Source organism: Cnephaeus nilssonii (assembly GCF_951640355.1).
Source record: "Cnephaeus nilssonii genome assembly, chromosome: 15".
Classification (NCBI taxonomy): domain Eukaryota; kingdom Metazoa; phylum Chordata; class Mammalia; order Chiroptera; family Vespertilionidae; genus Cnephaeus; species Cnephaeus nilssonii.
Window position 1 is genome coordinate 19,576,438 of NC_137086.1, and position 15,874 is coordinate 19,592,311.

Below are 15,874 nucleotides of genomic sequence, written 5' to 3' on the forward strand. Positions count from 1 at the left end.
CACTGCCCAAAGGAAGATATACAAATGCTCAGTACCAGTAAGAACAAGAATAAGTGTTCCATGTCATTAGTCATCAAGATAATGAAAACTAAAATCACAATAAGATACCACTACATACCCATCACAATGACTAAAATTAAAGACTAATAACACTAAATATTGGCAAGGATGTCGAGCAACTGGAACTCTCATACACTATTGGTAGGAATGCAAAATGGGTATAACCACTTTGAGAAAAGGTTTGGAAGTTTCTTATAAAACTAAACAGACACCTACTCTTTGGGACATTTCTCCTGGTATTTACCCAAGAGAAATTAAAACACTTGTCTACAAAAAGAAAAATACTTATACAAGAATATTCCAGGCAGCTTTATTCATAACAGCCCCAAGCTGGAAACTTCCCAGGTAACCATCTACTTGATAAATGAACTGACACATTTATATGATAGAAAAAGAACTGAATTCTTAATAAACACAACCCCAAAAGTTTTACCAAAAAATATATGCTGCATGATTCTTTTTATACTAGAGGGCCAGTGCATGAAATTCATGCATTCGGGGGCGGGGGGGGGGGGTTTCCTCACCCCAGCCTGCACCCTTTTCGCAGTCCAGGAGCCCTAGGGGGATGTCCGACTAATGGCAGTTGGACATCCTTAGCGCTGACCACCAGGGGGCAGCTCCTGTGTTGAGCGTCTGCCCCCTGGTGGTCAGTGTGCATCATAGTGACCAGTCATTCCGCCGTCAGGCCGAAACCGGCTCTCTAACATCCCCCAAGGGGTCCCAGATTGCAAGAGAGCGCAGACCAGGCCGAGGGACCCTACCAGCGCACAATCGGGGCTGGGGAGGGACATGGGAGGTTGGCCAGCTGGAGAGAGACCATGGGAGGGCTCCAGGGCGTGTCCAGCCCATCTCACTCAGTCCTGATCAGCCGGACCCCAGCAGCAAACTAAACTACCTGTTGGAGCGTCTGTCCCCTGGTGTTCAGTGCACATCATAGCGACTGGTCGGCCAGTCAACTGTCTGCCCACTGGTGGTCAGTGCACATCATAGCGAGCAGTTGCGCAACCTTACCATATCGTTAGCATATTACGCTTTGATTGGTTGAACGGCCAACTGGATGACCGGACACTTACCATATTAGGCTTTTATTATATAGGAGGATGACTTTCTAGAATAGATAAATCTATGGTAGGATGATAAAAGATCAGAACAGCATTTACTTCTGGGAGGTGGGGACAAGGAATGACTAACAAGACAATGAAGGAAACATCCCAAGTGATAGTAATGTTTGATATCTTGGTAGAGGCTTGGGTTGCATTAATTAAAAATATATATATATATGTATATTTTTATTGACTTCAGAGAGGAAGGAAGAGGGAGATAGAAACATCAATGATGAGAGAAAATCATTGATCGGCTGCCTCCTGCATGCCCCACACTGGGGATTGACTCTGCAACGCGGGTATGTGCCCTGATCAGGAATTGAACTGTGACCTCCTGGTTCACAGGTTGACCCGACACTCAACCACTGAGCATGCCGGCCCCGGGCAGGTTGCATTCATTTTTTTAAAACTCATTAAATGGTAAAATTAGCATCTGTTTATTCACCGTACATAAATTTTACCTAATAAAAAGAACCATAAACAAATACTGAACTCCAGTTAATGACATACATACTAAAATGTTAGGGATAGAGTATACTGATGTCTTCAACTTACTTTGAAATGCACCAAAACATAAGATAGATTGGTAGATGGATGGAGGGATCGATAAGCATGTTATAAAGCAAACACAGTAAAATGTAAATTACAGAATCTATGTGATGGGTATATGAGTGCTTACGATTATTTCAACTTTTCTGCATATTTAAATTTTTTCATAATAAAATGTTGGGTAAAAAACTTGGTCACAAGACAAAAGTATTTTTAAATGAAGTATACTTTTTTCCTATTCCATCTATAGCTATAATAAAAAATACATTATGGGAGTCGGGAGTAGCTGCCACTTTCATTATTATTTGGCTAAAGCATCCTCACTGCTGTGATATCTAGACCTACCTGCTACTGCTGGAATACAGTCTTCCTCTGCACTGCAATACATACATAATCCTTATGGATTTCGTCAACATCCATGTATGCAACTCATCATTCAATACACTAACTTCAGAGCTTCTAATTATCTAATCTCCTTCACCTCGATTAAAACTCAAATAATCATCATTCTAACCATGGTCCCCTATCTGCACCCATCACCCTCCTCTTCCAATTTATCAAGGTTTTTAATCCATGGAGCCCCCATTTACACCTTTATTACTTCTCTAGTAGCTTTATTTCCTCTCTATCACCTGAAATATCCCTATCTTCTTAATCCCTATTGCAGTCACCTGCAACCAACTATCCCCTCTCAACCCATTAACTAATGAGTGCTGCTGGAGGAAAATCTCACAACTATCAAACTAATTTATAGTCTCCACACTCCACACTGCTCAGCAATTCCTTCCTAATTCACTGGCTGGCTCCTTCTGCATACTCCAGAGCAGCAATTCCAAAATTTCATCATGCTTAAACTCCTTACTCATTTCTCTTTCTTCACTCTATGTAAAGAATCTTGCCTTTCATTTTATGAAAATAGAAGCTACCTGGCATGAACTCCCTGCTTTTCAACCTACAAAACCATCTTCATCTCTTTCCCTCCCATTTCAGAAGAATGGATGTCATCACCCTTGTCAGAGGTAGCATACATAACATAGTGTTTAAAAATGCAGACTCTGTAACGAAATTACCCTTTCCAAACCTCAGTTTCCTCTCTTGTAAAATGGAGGCAATAATAGTATCCTGTGAGAATTAGAGAACATATGTGAGGCACTTAAAATAGTACAGCAAATAGTTCAAAGCAAATTCCATGCTTGTGTCCCTGAGCTCATCTCCTTGTTCAGTATTTCACCAGCATTCTCTATCAGCTCCTTCCCCAAAGGCAGTTTCTTTCTTCTTCAAATAAAAACACAGGTCTTTCCCAACCTTGAATCCACTTCTTGCCACAGAAATATCTCTTTAAGTCATCTGTCCTTGTTATTCTTTTTCCATGCTCTTCCATCTTCTACTCTCACACTGAAACTGCTAGAAATAAGTGACCCTTTAGCTGTGAAATCTAATAGTTTTCAGGTAACTCCTTTAGCCTGACACATTTATGACTCTTCTTGAAACGCCTTTCTCAGCTTTTCAGACACTAGGGTCTTTCCTTCTTAATCTTTTACTCACTGCTTTCCCTTTGCTCTCCCCCTACACATCACAGCACACTCTTTTCCCCCAGTTCTAATGCCAGCCCTATTTCACTCCTACTTCTAATCATTTTCAATGGGTGGCCTCATCTACTTTTTTTAACACCTTATGTGAGGAACAAATGACATACAATTAATTGCATATATGTGAGCTGTACACTCTGTTAAATTTTAACATATGTATATACCCCTGAAACTGTAGGCACAATGGAGACAAATGAGCATAAAAGCTTCCCTTCTAAAACAACTACTGACCTGCTTTTTGTCCTTGTAGATTAGTTTGCATTTTCTAGAATTTTATATAAATAGAATTATATGGTATATATTCTTTTAAAAGTCTGGCTTCTTTCATTCAGCTTAATTATTTTGACATTCAGCCACGTTGTCACGTGTATCAATACTTCATTCTATTGCTGAACAGTATTCTAATATATGGCTATACCACAATTTGTTTATTCATCCATCTGTTGATAAACATTTTGGTTGTTTTCATTTTTTAAAATTTATTTTTATTTTTTGCTGAACAGAGCTGCCATGAGCATTAATGTGTAAGCCTTTGTATGGATACAGGCTTCATCTATTCTTATGGCTTTATGTATACAACTATAAGTCCCAAATAAGATTTGCCAGGTACCAACAACCAACTCCCAGCTGGACAAGTCCACCTGGATAACCCAAAAGGACTTTTAAATCAAGATGTCCACAATTCATCTTATTATGCAGGTTTTCCTCTTACATTCTCTATCCTGACTAAAGGCACTCAAACCAAAAGCTTAAGACTTTCTGCTCTCTTGCCACTTCCCCCAATCGCTCAGTGAGTTACCAGGTCCTGTCAACTCTGCCTTTTAAACATCTCAAACAAAATTCATCACCAAATTTCACTTTATGGCCAAAATGAATTTTCTAAAATTCAATTCTGATGTCACTCCCCTATTAAAATTTCTCGACTTCTATCCCCTCAAGATAAAATTCAAACTCCTCAGCTTAACATACAAAACATTCTCCATAAACCAGTTTCCTCATCAAAGTCACCCTCTGCCACTTCCCATCATTCTTTGGATGATGTCACTTACCTTTTTATCCTCAGCACTAAGCTGAGGGCAATACTTGGTCTGTAGTAGGCATATATTTGTGGAATAAATAAGATAGAACTTAGACTGGCAAGACATTCTGGGCATATTCAGGAAAAGAAGAAGTCCAGAATGGCTGAAGCATAAAGAATAAAAAGATTATAGTAGGCAATCCAGTCACAAAAGCAGGATGAAGCCAGATCATCGACACCATCAATTCCATGCTAAAGAATGTGCACTTCATCCTATGACCTCAAAAGACATCAACAGTCCTGAACAACAGGATGACACATTAAGAAGTGTACTATAACTTCTGAAATCTGACAAATAGATAAAGGCGAAGTGAGGAGCTGTGAATTCAGTTAAGAGACTGTCCCAGTAATCTGGGAAAGGAAACTCAGAGCATTAGGAATAAGAGGGAATAGATTAGAAGAGCATGTCAAAGGAGAATGAATCTACAGGCTCTGCGCCTGGGTGTGAGCAATAATGCAAAGAGAGAACTCAAAGATGACTCCAAAGTTTTGAACCACTCACATAAAAGCCATTAAGCAAGAAGACATTTTTTTAATGGTAAGTGGAAGAGATGGAGGTGATGATTTTAGTTTGAGTATTCTGTCACCCATTCATTCAAATTTAAGTGCCTACAAGGTGTCAGGCACTGCATGGATGGAAGATAAAATGAAGATTAGAATATCATCCCTCTTTTCATCCTGGCTGGGTGGCTCAGTTGGTTTGAAGTGTCGTCTCATACACCAAAAAGGTTGCGGGTTCAATTACTTCTCAGGGCACATACTAGGTTGCAGGCGAATACCGGAGGCAACTGATCAATGTTTCTTTTTCACATTAATGTTTCTCTCTCTCTCTCTCTCTCTCTCTCTCTCTCTCTCTCTCTCTCATCAATAAACATATCCTCAGTCAGAAATACACACACATACACATTATCCCTGTTCTCAAGGACCCACCAATATAGTTGAGGAGGAACAGGGTAGGGGGAACAATTATATAGAAACTTAAAATTCATTGTTAAGTGCTAGGCTAGGGTGCTAACAGAAAATAAAGATTTCCAACTCAGCACTGAAGATGTGAGAAAAGATCTGAGGTTAAATTAGTCCAGAAGGATGAGTAATGTTAGGCCAGGCAAAGAGCAGTCCAGGTGAAGAGAACAGCCCGTCCAAAGAGCCTCGGGTAAGATAGCACAAGTTGGGTGCATCTGCAGCAGTGCAGCAAGTCTAAAGGAAGAGTTCAAGATAGGGAGATAGCCACACGAAATGTCTCGCAGGCAGGTGAAAATGGAGGTTTAGAGCCACCAAGAGCTTATCCAGATATAAAATATATTTTCAACCTTGCCTTAGTCGGCTTAGTATCATCATTAGTGGATAAGAATTTAAATAAGAATTGGAAGAACCTTACATATCAGCTAGATTGTGTACACTTCCACCCCCTCCCATCACTTCTACTGTCATTCAAGAGTATCTCTGCTTCAAGTCAAAGTTGGTTTATGTCAATAAGCAAAGAGAACTGGTGGGGACTGTGGTCAATGGGAAACACCACATGCTATGTCTGAAAAGGGCAGCTCTGGCAGTTGACTGCCTTGCTTGAATGTGGGCCCAATGTGGGGAGAGCTTCCTATTCTTCAAGGAAAGCTCAAAAGTCAGGTTTTATGTAATATGCCCCATTTTTAAATATTGGCAACTAATTACATTAAAATTAAAATAGCACGGTGCCAGCCAAACAGAATGCTTCTGTGGACAGATTTCAGGAGGGCCACCAGTGTGCAGGACTTAGACCTGGTCTGCCAACTCGTACAATGCTCTTTTCACTACTTCACAGGCCCCTCAACTGACAGGGTATCTTGGTGGTTCCCCTGGGATAGGCACTGTTTGCACTAAACAAAATAGCCCCAAACTGATGGTGTCACATGAGTTCTTTTGTATATTTTTAACAATTTTTCTGTCTCCTCCCCTCCTTGGTCAGGATACCAACCAGCTCTAGCATCACTGAGACTTCTCTTTCACCTTTTATTATGAGCTAAGACTAGACGGTGCACAAAATTCATGCATGGGTAGGGTCCCTGGGCCTGGCCAGCGACCAGGGCCCATCAGGTTCCCAGGTTCCCCGCCTCCCCACCTCCTCCTTCCCTGGCTCCCTCACCATGTTCTGCGCCGCCCCAGGGGGGTCAGCACACATCATAGCCAGATACCCAACTCCTGGTCTCCGGATCGAACTCCCCAGGGGATAATTTGCATATTAGCCTTTTATTATATAAGGAAAAAGGATGCCAGCTGCAGGTGAAGCAAAAGTAAATAGAGTGAGAGCCTGATGGGATTTCTAATGAATAAAGTACAAAAGGCACACTGCATCTCTTCGGTTTTCTCGGAAAACAATGATCACAGAGATGTCTGCAACTAGTCAAGACACCTGAGGGGCAAAGTCAGTAACTTACATCTGAAATATATGAGTAAAACTGCTAACAAACCAAATAGTTTCCACAGCAAGACACCAGGAGGGGGGAGGAGAACAGGGCAAAAGGGAAAGTAAAAGTTGGTGGCCTCAGAGGAGTATCAGACACCTTTTAAGTCACAGTTTTTGAAAGGATAAACATTTAGAACAAAAGGTATACCCATCATCTCAACGCTCAGGAGGAGTAAAACTATTTTTTTTTCACCAGAAAACATGAAACACGGTATGAGCAACAAGACATCGGGATTTAGAAACAGGATTAAGGGAGTAAAAACAACTCCTATATTTATAGGAAAGGCAAAAGGAACACAAACAAGAAAAGTACGCTGGTTGTTATTCCTGTTCATTCAAACCAGTTTCTGAGGTCTCCATGGTCTCAGTGTGTTTAACGCTGCTTGGGAAGCTTGAAAAATGTAGCAACCGCCACAACAAAATGTAGCCACGTTTCCTAAAACATTTTTAAAAGTACAGATCGCGTTGTAACTTTAGATAACCATGTGGCACACTTGCACGCACACACACACACACACACACACAAAAGGTTAAAATTTCTAATCCACAAACCCAAATGCTGGTACCAAGATTCGTTAGAAAGGAAAGAATGGCCTGTGCACCCGCCCCGGTTCCTCCGAGCGGGGGAACACGGGGCAGGGAGGAGTGATCCCAGGGGGTGAGCGGAGCAGGCCCTGTGTCTGCGGGCGGGCGGGCGAGCTCTGCAGTCACTCAGACTGGCGAGCACGATGGCCAGCCTTCTCGAGCCCACTGCGACGGACAGACCGACCGGACACCTCCAACCGGAGGCGGGCAGCAGCTCCGGGGTGAAGCCCGAGAAGGCGTCCGAGCGGCCTGCTTTGACCTCCGCGGAACACGGAGGCTCCACCATCCCTGGTCTCTGAGGCCGGGGGAGGGCATTAACCTGTCAGCGACTGGACTCTCCGGACCAACCCTCCCCGGCTTCCCGCGGCCTCGCCGCCACACACCGGGTGAAATGTCAGCACCGAGAGCCAGCGGGTGTGGGGGGAACCGCTCGGTGTAGCCGTCCTTTCGGGGAGGCGGCGAGACCGGGGCGAGAGACGGCCCCGCGCGCCCCGCCTCCCCGGCCCGGCCCGGCCCGGCGCCCTCGCAGCGGCGGCGGCGGCGGGCGGCGGGGCCCCGCGCGCTCTCACCTTTTTCAGCGCCGGCACCAGCAGCCCCCGCCACTTGGGCGCGTTCTCGTCGCTGAAGAACTCGTAGGGCAGCGGCTGCGCCTGCATGGTGCCCCCGGGCGCCTCTGGGCGGGGAGGGGGCGGCGGCGGCCGCCGGGCCCCGGAGCCGCGAGAGGGCGAGCTCGAAACGCGGAGCAGGGCCGCGGCCCCCCCACTACACGGCCCGGCCCCCCTCGGGGTGCCGCGCGGCCGGGCTAGCCCCGGAGAGGGGGCTGAGGGGCGAGGCCCGCGCCCGGCCACCCACCCGACACAGGGACCCGCCGCGGAGAGCCTAGGCAGCCCGGAGGCGGCGGCGGCGGCATCCCGCACCACCGCCCCAGGCCGGGCCGCCCCCCCCGCCCCTCCGGCGCCGCCCCCGGCTGCCCTCCGCTCGCCCGCCCGCCCGCCCGCCGGGGCTGCGTTCCCGGCCCGGCCTGGCCCCGCGGTGGAGCCGGCGGCTGGGGGGAGGGCGTGTGGAGGGACGCTCCGGCCGCGGCGCCCGCTCGGGCGCAGTCCCGACCGCGGGACGCGAGCGACCCCGGGAGGGGCGGAGCGGGGCCGGGGTCTGGCGGGGGAGGGGAGAGGCCCGAGGTCGCGGCTGGGGATCTGCTGCCCCGAGGTGCCGCCGCCGCCGCCGCCGGTGCAGCGCTGGAGCTTCCTACTAGCGAGCTGGACCTGCGCGCCACTGAGCATGCGCCGCCGGGCAGGGCCGGTTCGCTCCGGGTTTTCCGGCTCCCCGCGGGGGAGGAGGGAGGCGCCGCGCCGGGCCGGGCGGCAGGGCGCCCCCAGGGCTGCCAGGGGGAGGTGAAAGGGTCGGAGAGGTCGCACCCTGGGGCTGAGTGGGTCCCGCGGGGTGGGGGCGGGGGAAGTTAGGGTGAAGCGGCCCCCATTGTGTGCTGGGGCCGCGAGGGATCCCACCCCTCTCTCGCAGTCCCTGTGCCTTTCTTTTCGGAAAGGGGTGTGTGTGTGTGTGTACTTTGCTCCCGAACATGAAGACAGATAAGGACTGCCCAGAGCATAGTAAACAGACTGGACAAAAGATAGCTGGCTTTCTCACGAAACTTGCCCAGTATTTGTGAGATAATAGAAGCGATTGCAGTGTTTCCAATCGGCCTTTGCACATCATTCTAGAATACAATGTGTACGTGATACTTTCTGTGTGTGTGTGTTTAAAATTCAATATGTTCATCTTTCAAACCCACTTCAAATAATGAACTCCAATAACCACTTACCTCCCGTGCAAATTGAGACCTCGCCGGCAGCTCCCCAACCCAACCCACACCACTTCCCCGGGGGGTTTTCACCTATCACTTCCCTGTCATCGGAGTAACCAACTCCTGGAAGGCAGGTCCCTCTTCGCTGGGAACTCTGCACAGAACAGGCACTTAGTGGAAGTTTGTGGAACGCTAAAGGAGCATTCTCTATAGTGTTCCTGCACCTTCAGCCATCTTCAACTATCTAAAGGACTGTTGTGGGAGAGTTGTATGATATGTTTGTGTGATTCTAAGCCATTGAATTTTAAGATCAAGCTTCTGACCCAAATGACTCCTTGGTTTCCCATTATTCCTTTCGAACTTCTGACCCTGGCTCACAAAGCCTGCGTGTGGCTCCTGTTTGCATTCTTAGCCTTTTTTTTTCACCTTTCTAAATCTTGGCTCAGCACACTCCAGTTACACTGGCCTTCTATTCCCAGCAGACACCAACCTCTTTTCTGCCTCAAGGGCTTTGTTCTTCCCCCGGCCTGGAACTCACTCTGCTCCCAAAGGTTCCCTTGGCTGGTTAGAATCGCCACCACCTCCAAGAGGCCTTCTCTGATAATCCTAAGCGGTCCCCACCTATTTCCACCATAAGCCTTGGCTTGTTTCTTCCCTTGCCAGCATAAATCACGGTCCCATGAATTTTTAGTTCGTTGGTCTATTCCCACTATAATGCACGCTCGAATAGATCAACCATCTTTTGTATTGACTCTAATTTATTATTGCAGCCCCAGAATCTCCAGTCCTTGGCTGTTTCGGGTGGGATGGAAGAAAAAAACTGGTTATGGGCATTCCAGGCAGACACAACTGCATAGGCAGGAGAGAAAAACAGACATGATAGGTTTATAGGAGGCCACAGTACATTTTTAAGTGAGAGCTATAGCTGGAAAGTAAGTGCTCAGTAGGTGCTCAAAAAATAATTTTGAACGAATGAAAGTTGAATGTAGGAAACTTCCAGGAAGACTAACCAGAGTTGTCCCAGGAAACGGACGATCTTTGGGAGTGTGCATTCCCCAAAACACACACACACTCGCGCGCGCACGCGTACACACACACACACACACACACACACACAGACTAAACCGTGCATTCACTCCCTCGGGACGTTGGGGACGGTTAGGAGGTTGGGCTTGACCTCCAAGGTCCTCTTCAACTCGACTCCCTGATAGGACTGCAGAGGTAAACAAGCCCTAGAATCATGGATCCCAGCCTGGGCTGGGCATGCTTCGTGGCTGGGGCAGGTGTTCGCTAGGAAGGACGTTTGGGCTGCAGACGGAGAGCCAGCAGCCGAAGGGACATCGCAGAGCAGAGACGGGGCGCTTCTCAGCGGAGAGACCTACGGGGAGGGGTGCTGGGCTCGGCGCCGCTAGGGAGCCATCGAGCCCGCCCCCCCTGCACCGTTTGCCTATCATCTCTAGGGCCAAACTCAAAACACCTGTGGGTGTGCAGCGTGAGAAGATAGCCACGGGAACGCAAACGTGCGGGCGCAGACTGGAGAGCTGCGTGGGCCCCTCCGCGCTGGCTGCACCGCTACGCAGGCGCAGAGCGTCGGTGCGCGCCCCTTCTGGGTTCCAACCGGCCGGAGCCACAGCGGACGTGACGCAGGGCGCCGGCCCAGGCGGCGTAGCTGCGGCCCGAGGGGGCGTGTCAGGAGGGCTAGGCGAGCTCCGAGCGATTGGCGTCGGGACTCGAGCTGCAGGGAAGGGGGTGGGGAGGGCGATCCGCCGGGCGGCGCGCCCCCTGCAGGTGGGAGTGCAGTTTTCCGCTCTCGCCACCCACCCCACCCCACCCCGCCCCCCCGCACCGCAGCCTGACGCAGCCACACGGTTCCCTGCCTGGATGCAGCCACAATTCTCTCCCTGAAGCAAACAAACTTCAGGTCCGGTCTTCTCCCGTTCAGGAGTCCCCACTGCAATCCCAGGATGAAGTTCCAAGTCCGCGGCTTGGTATTCAAGGCCTTGCACAAGAGGGCCACTACTTACCTTTCCCGCTGTATCTCTCATTCTAAATGTACTGTGGCCTCCTATAAACCTGTCATGTCTGTCTCTCTCTCCTGCCTATGCAGTTGTGTCTGCCTGGAATGCCCATAACCAGTTTTTTTCTTCAATCCCACCCGAAACAGCTTCACCCCATCACCCATAGACACGCTCATGGTGGAACCCTTAATCCACGCTGTCGTCACAGCTCAGTTGCCACGTTCCCCCCCCCCCCCCCCCCCAAGACTTTCTCAACTTCAATTCAGGATTCCTGCCCCTTAAACTTCAGAGCCCAACAAGCCTAACAACAGTAGTGTCAGCCATCAACTCACATCACCAAGAAAGAATTACTATCCAGAACAGGTAGTTTACCTTAGAGGGAATAACGATGGTTAGCTGTTCACCTCATTAGTAATCAGGGAAATGCAACTTCAAACCACATTGAAAATACTATTTCATGCCCATTGAATGGGCACATTTTTTTTTTTAAGTTGAACAACACTAAGTTTGGCAAGGATGTAAAGCAATTGAAATTCTTATCCACTGCTATGGGAAAATAAATGAGCACAACTACTTTAGATAACTATTTCTTATTTCAAAAGATGAACATGGGCATGTCCTATATAAATAAGCATGTGTATTCTCATAGCACATATATCCCAAAGGAAGTCCCTCACTGCATTGTTTGTAACTGCATAAACAGTAGAATGGGTAAATAAATTGTGGGATACTATGGAGCCACAAAAATATACATTTCAATAGACTGGATGTTTATGTGCCTTCCCCCCCCCCCCCACCCCAATTCCTTTGCTGAATCCTAATCTCCAAGATGATGGTATTTGGAGGTGGGGTTTGGAGGAAGTGATTAGGTTATCAGGGTGGAGCCCTCATGAATGGGACTAGTGACCCAATATAAAAGAGACCCCAGAGCTATCTCTCACTCATTCCGCCACGTGAAGACAAGAGTAGACAGTTACCTATGAATCAGGAAGCTGGCAGGTGGACTTCCCAAGCTCAAGAATTGTGATAAACACATCTTGGACTTCCCAAGCTCAAGAATTGTGATAAACACATGTCTGTTGTTTACTAGTATATACCACCTAGTCTATAGTATTTTTTTTTTTTAAATAACAGCCCAAATGAACTAAGACACACCTCAACATAAGTGAATCTTTAAAAAAGAGCACTGGTAATATGGAAATACTAGTGACCCAGTGCATGAAATTCCTGCACATTAAAAGGGGATTAATTAGAGGAAATAATGTAATATTGCTATTTGCCCTTTCTCTATAATAGAAGTATTAGAGATGAAAGGAAATTAGTAAGATGTATATGAAAACCTTCCTCCTATCAGAGTCTGGGGCACACCACGCGACCCAGAGTCAAGTCCCCGCCCACCCACATGTACCTCAAAATCTCGTGAGACCCAGACCCGGCCTGCCCTCCCCCCGCCCCCGCCATTGGGCTAGATCCAGACCCGGCCAGTCCCACCCTTGTCAAGTCCTGCTGGGCAGGGGGCATAGCTTCAGGTCCCTGCTGATTGCTCGTTAAGGCTCCTTATGGGAACTTGGCCTCAGCTGTGGGTGCAGCCATCTTTGTGACAGAGTGATGGTCAATTAGCATATTCCCTCTTTATAGATAGGATGCCTGTGAACTTCCAATGGGGGAAAACACATTGAGAAAGACACAGAAAATATCTACTAAATAATTTATTATATAAAGTGCAAAAAACTAAGTAGAACTGAGTTGTGTTGCATTTATTATGATACCTAACCTTCAAGATGTGTTACAGAATTTACCAGGTGACTGGAAAATACACACACAGGAGTACTTGGAGATACAGGAATAACCCATTTATTTCCAGATGTATTAGTCCCGTGACTCAGGGGAGCCTGTTTCCAAATCCTGAGCAAGCCAATATGGAGGAAGCTTTCTCTTTATACCCTTTGGTTTCTTTGTCCCCCAAATAAGGATCAGACTTCCGGACCTTTCTCAGGCTTTGCAAAAAGCCCCATGTGTTGGGGTGGGGGCTGTGAGACCACACCTAAAGGCCTGGCCTGGCGCCAGCGCTGATAACCCCCTCTGGGGGTTGTGTATGGTTCATGGTTTATGGCCTCTGTAAAATGTGAGTATTTAGGTAAACAGGTCTTACAAGACCAGATAATTAAGAAAGGGGCAGTGACTAGACTATAGGCTAACAGGAATGTGCATTAGGGATACTAATTAACTAGGTACAGAGTCAGGTTGCTGGTCTCCCCCTCAAAAAATGTCTTATTTTCCTCATCAATGGCACAGTGAGCCTTAACTCCTGGTATATAAGTGTCTACCACTCCCACACTGAGTAGACAATCTTACTTAATCATCAATCTGCAAAATAGGGTTTTGTAGAAATTATGTATGTGGTTTCTGAGGCTACATTTTAAAAGACATTGTGATTTTAGCTCTTGGAGAAACCACTGCCATGTTGTGAGGTCGCTCAAACCACCTTATGGAGAAGAGCACATTGGGAAGAACTGCAGCCTCCTACCATCAGCCATGTGAATAAACCAACTGGGAAATAGATCTCTCCCCCACAGTCCAGCTTTCAGATGACCGAAATCTGGTTAGTATCTTGACTGAAAGCCTTTTCAGAGATTTGGAGCCAGAACCACTCATATAATCCATTTCTAAATCCTTGACTCTCAGAAATCGTGACATAATAAATGTGTATTGTTTTAAGCTGCTAAGTTTTGGAGTCATGTGTTATGCAACATTAGAAAATTAATATTTTTATGGATACATAAGTAGTAAAATTATATAACATGATATTCAATTAATACCAAATTTATGAAGGATGTAAGAGATATTCAGAGATTTTTAAGATATGTCATAAATTATAGGAAAAAGCATTATGGAACAGTGTTAGCAACTGGGGAGGTTTTATACAAGAATCTATTGAGATACTGGTAATGTTCTGTCTCTAACCAAAGTAGTAAGCACACAGCTGTTTTATTACCTTAAAATTTAAACACATACATTCTTTTTTTAAATATATATTTTTATGGATTTCAGAGAGGAATGGAGAGGGAGAAAGAGATAGAAGCATCAATGATGAGAGAGAATCATTGATCCGCTGCCTCCTACATGCCCCACCCTGGGGATCGAGCCCACAACCCAGGCATGTGCCCTGACCAGGAATTGAACTATGACATCCTGGCTCATAGGTCAACACTGAGCTACAGTAGCCGGGCCACAAATATAATTTTTAACCGAAAAGTTTCAAAAACATACAAAGATTCTCATACCTTTCATACAGACTCTCTGTCTCTGTCTCTGTCCTTGTCTCTACATACATATATACATACATACATAGAACCCTGTATGTGTATATTTCTTCAGAATTACTAGAGAGCAACTTGCACGCATCATCCCCCTTCACCACAAACATTTCAGTGAATCAGTGTGCATTTCTAAGAATAAGGGCTTTTATTTACACAACCATAGTAAAATGATTAAGCTTAGAAAGCTACCATTGCTACAATGCTATCATCTAATCTACAGACCTTATTCAAATTTCACCAATTGTCTCAGCAATGTTCTTTATACAGATTGTTTTTCCTGGGTTAGGATCCAATGCAGGATCACATACTGAATTTAATTTCCATGTCTCTTTAGTCTCCTATAATCTGGAACAGTTCCTCAGTCTGTCTTTGTTTTTCATGATGTTGACATTTCTTAAAATGACAGGCCATTCTGTTTTATAATGTTCCTCAATTTGTGTTTGTCTGAAGTTCTTCCATGATAAGATTCAGATTTTGCTTTTTTTTTTTTAAGTTTTGCATTTTTGGCAGGAATAGTACATAGTGACGTGTCCTTCTGAGCACAAATTGTCATTTATGTCCCCCTGATATATCAAGGGGACATAAATGACAGTTTGTCCCATCATTACTGATACTAACTTTGATTACTTGGTTAAGGTGAAGTCTTCCAAGTTTCTTCAATATAAAGTTAATTCTACCCTTTGTAATTAATTAGTAACGTAAAATATGTTATTTTTAAAAAACAGCTTATTGAGATAAAATTCACATACTGTATAATTCACCCATTTAAATTGTTCAAAGCAATGGTTTTGAGTATATTCACAGAGTTCTGCAATCACCACCACAATCAATTCTGGAATATTTTCATCACCCCAAATAGAAACTTCACATCCACTAGCAGTCATGTTTTTATAGAATTCTATTACATGGGTGTACAATAATTTATCTGTTTCCTTTTGAAGGACTTTTTTTTTTTCTAATCTCTAATTACCAACAGTACTGCAATGAGTAAAATTATTTTGCTTGTATTCAAGTATATCTGAAGATAAATTCCCTCAAGAGGACTGCTGGGTCAATGGCAAAGTACATTAGCAATTTTGATGATTATTGACAAACTAGAGGGCTAATTATTTAATGTTTATACTGTATTTTAGGGTGCTCTTTTCGGAGTGAGAGAGTAATAATAAGCCAAAGGAGAGAATCTTACTTACCTAATAGTGACTATTTCTAATATTATTCCTATTATATTAGTATCTCTAAGAAATCTAAAACAGTATTTTGAGTTTTTTTGAAGTCAGACCTCATGCCTTGACGTGGTAATAACTTCTGAACTATATAGCACTAGTGATCTT

The 15,874-nt window shown here is 45.6% G+C and overlaps 1 protein-coding gene across 3 annotated transcripts in view; it reads right to left on the bottom strand.

Annotated features, from left to right (window-relative positions):
- The window catches only part of SOS1 (SOS Ras/Rac guanine nucleotide exchange factor 1), a 111,610-nt gene extending 102,952 nt beyond the window's left edge, over positions 1-8,658 (bottom strand). For all 3 annotated transcript variants that reach the window (XM_079792256.1, XM_079792254.1, XM_079792253.1), the window contains exon 1: positions 7,974-8,658. In XM_079792256.1, the coding sequence (XP_079648382.1) occupies positions 7,974-8,060 (87 nt within the window). In that variant the 5' untranslated portion in view covers positions 8,061-8,658. The remainder of the gene's footprint in view (positions 1-7,973) is intronic.
- Between the last annotated feature and the right edge of the window lie 7,216 nt (positions 8,659-15,874).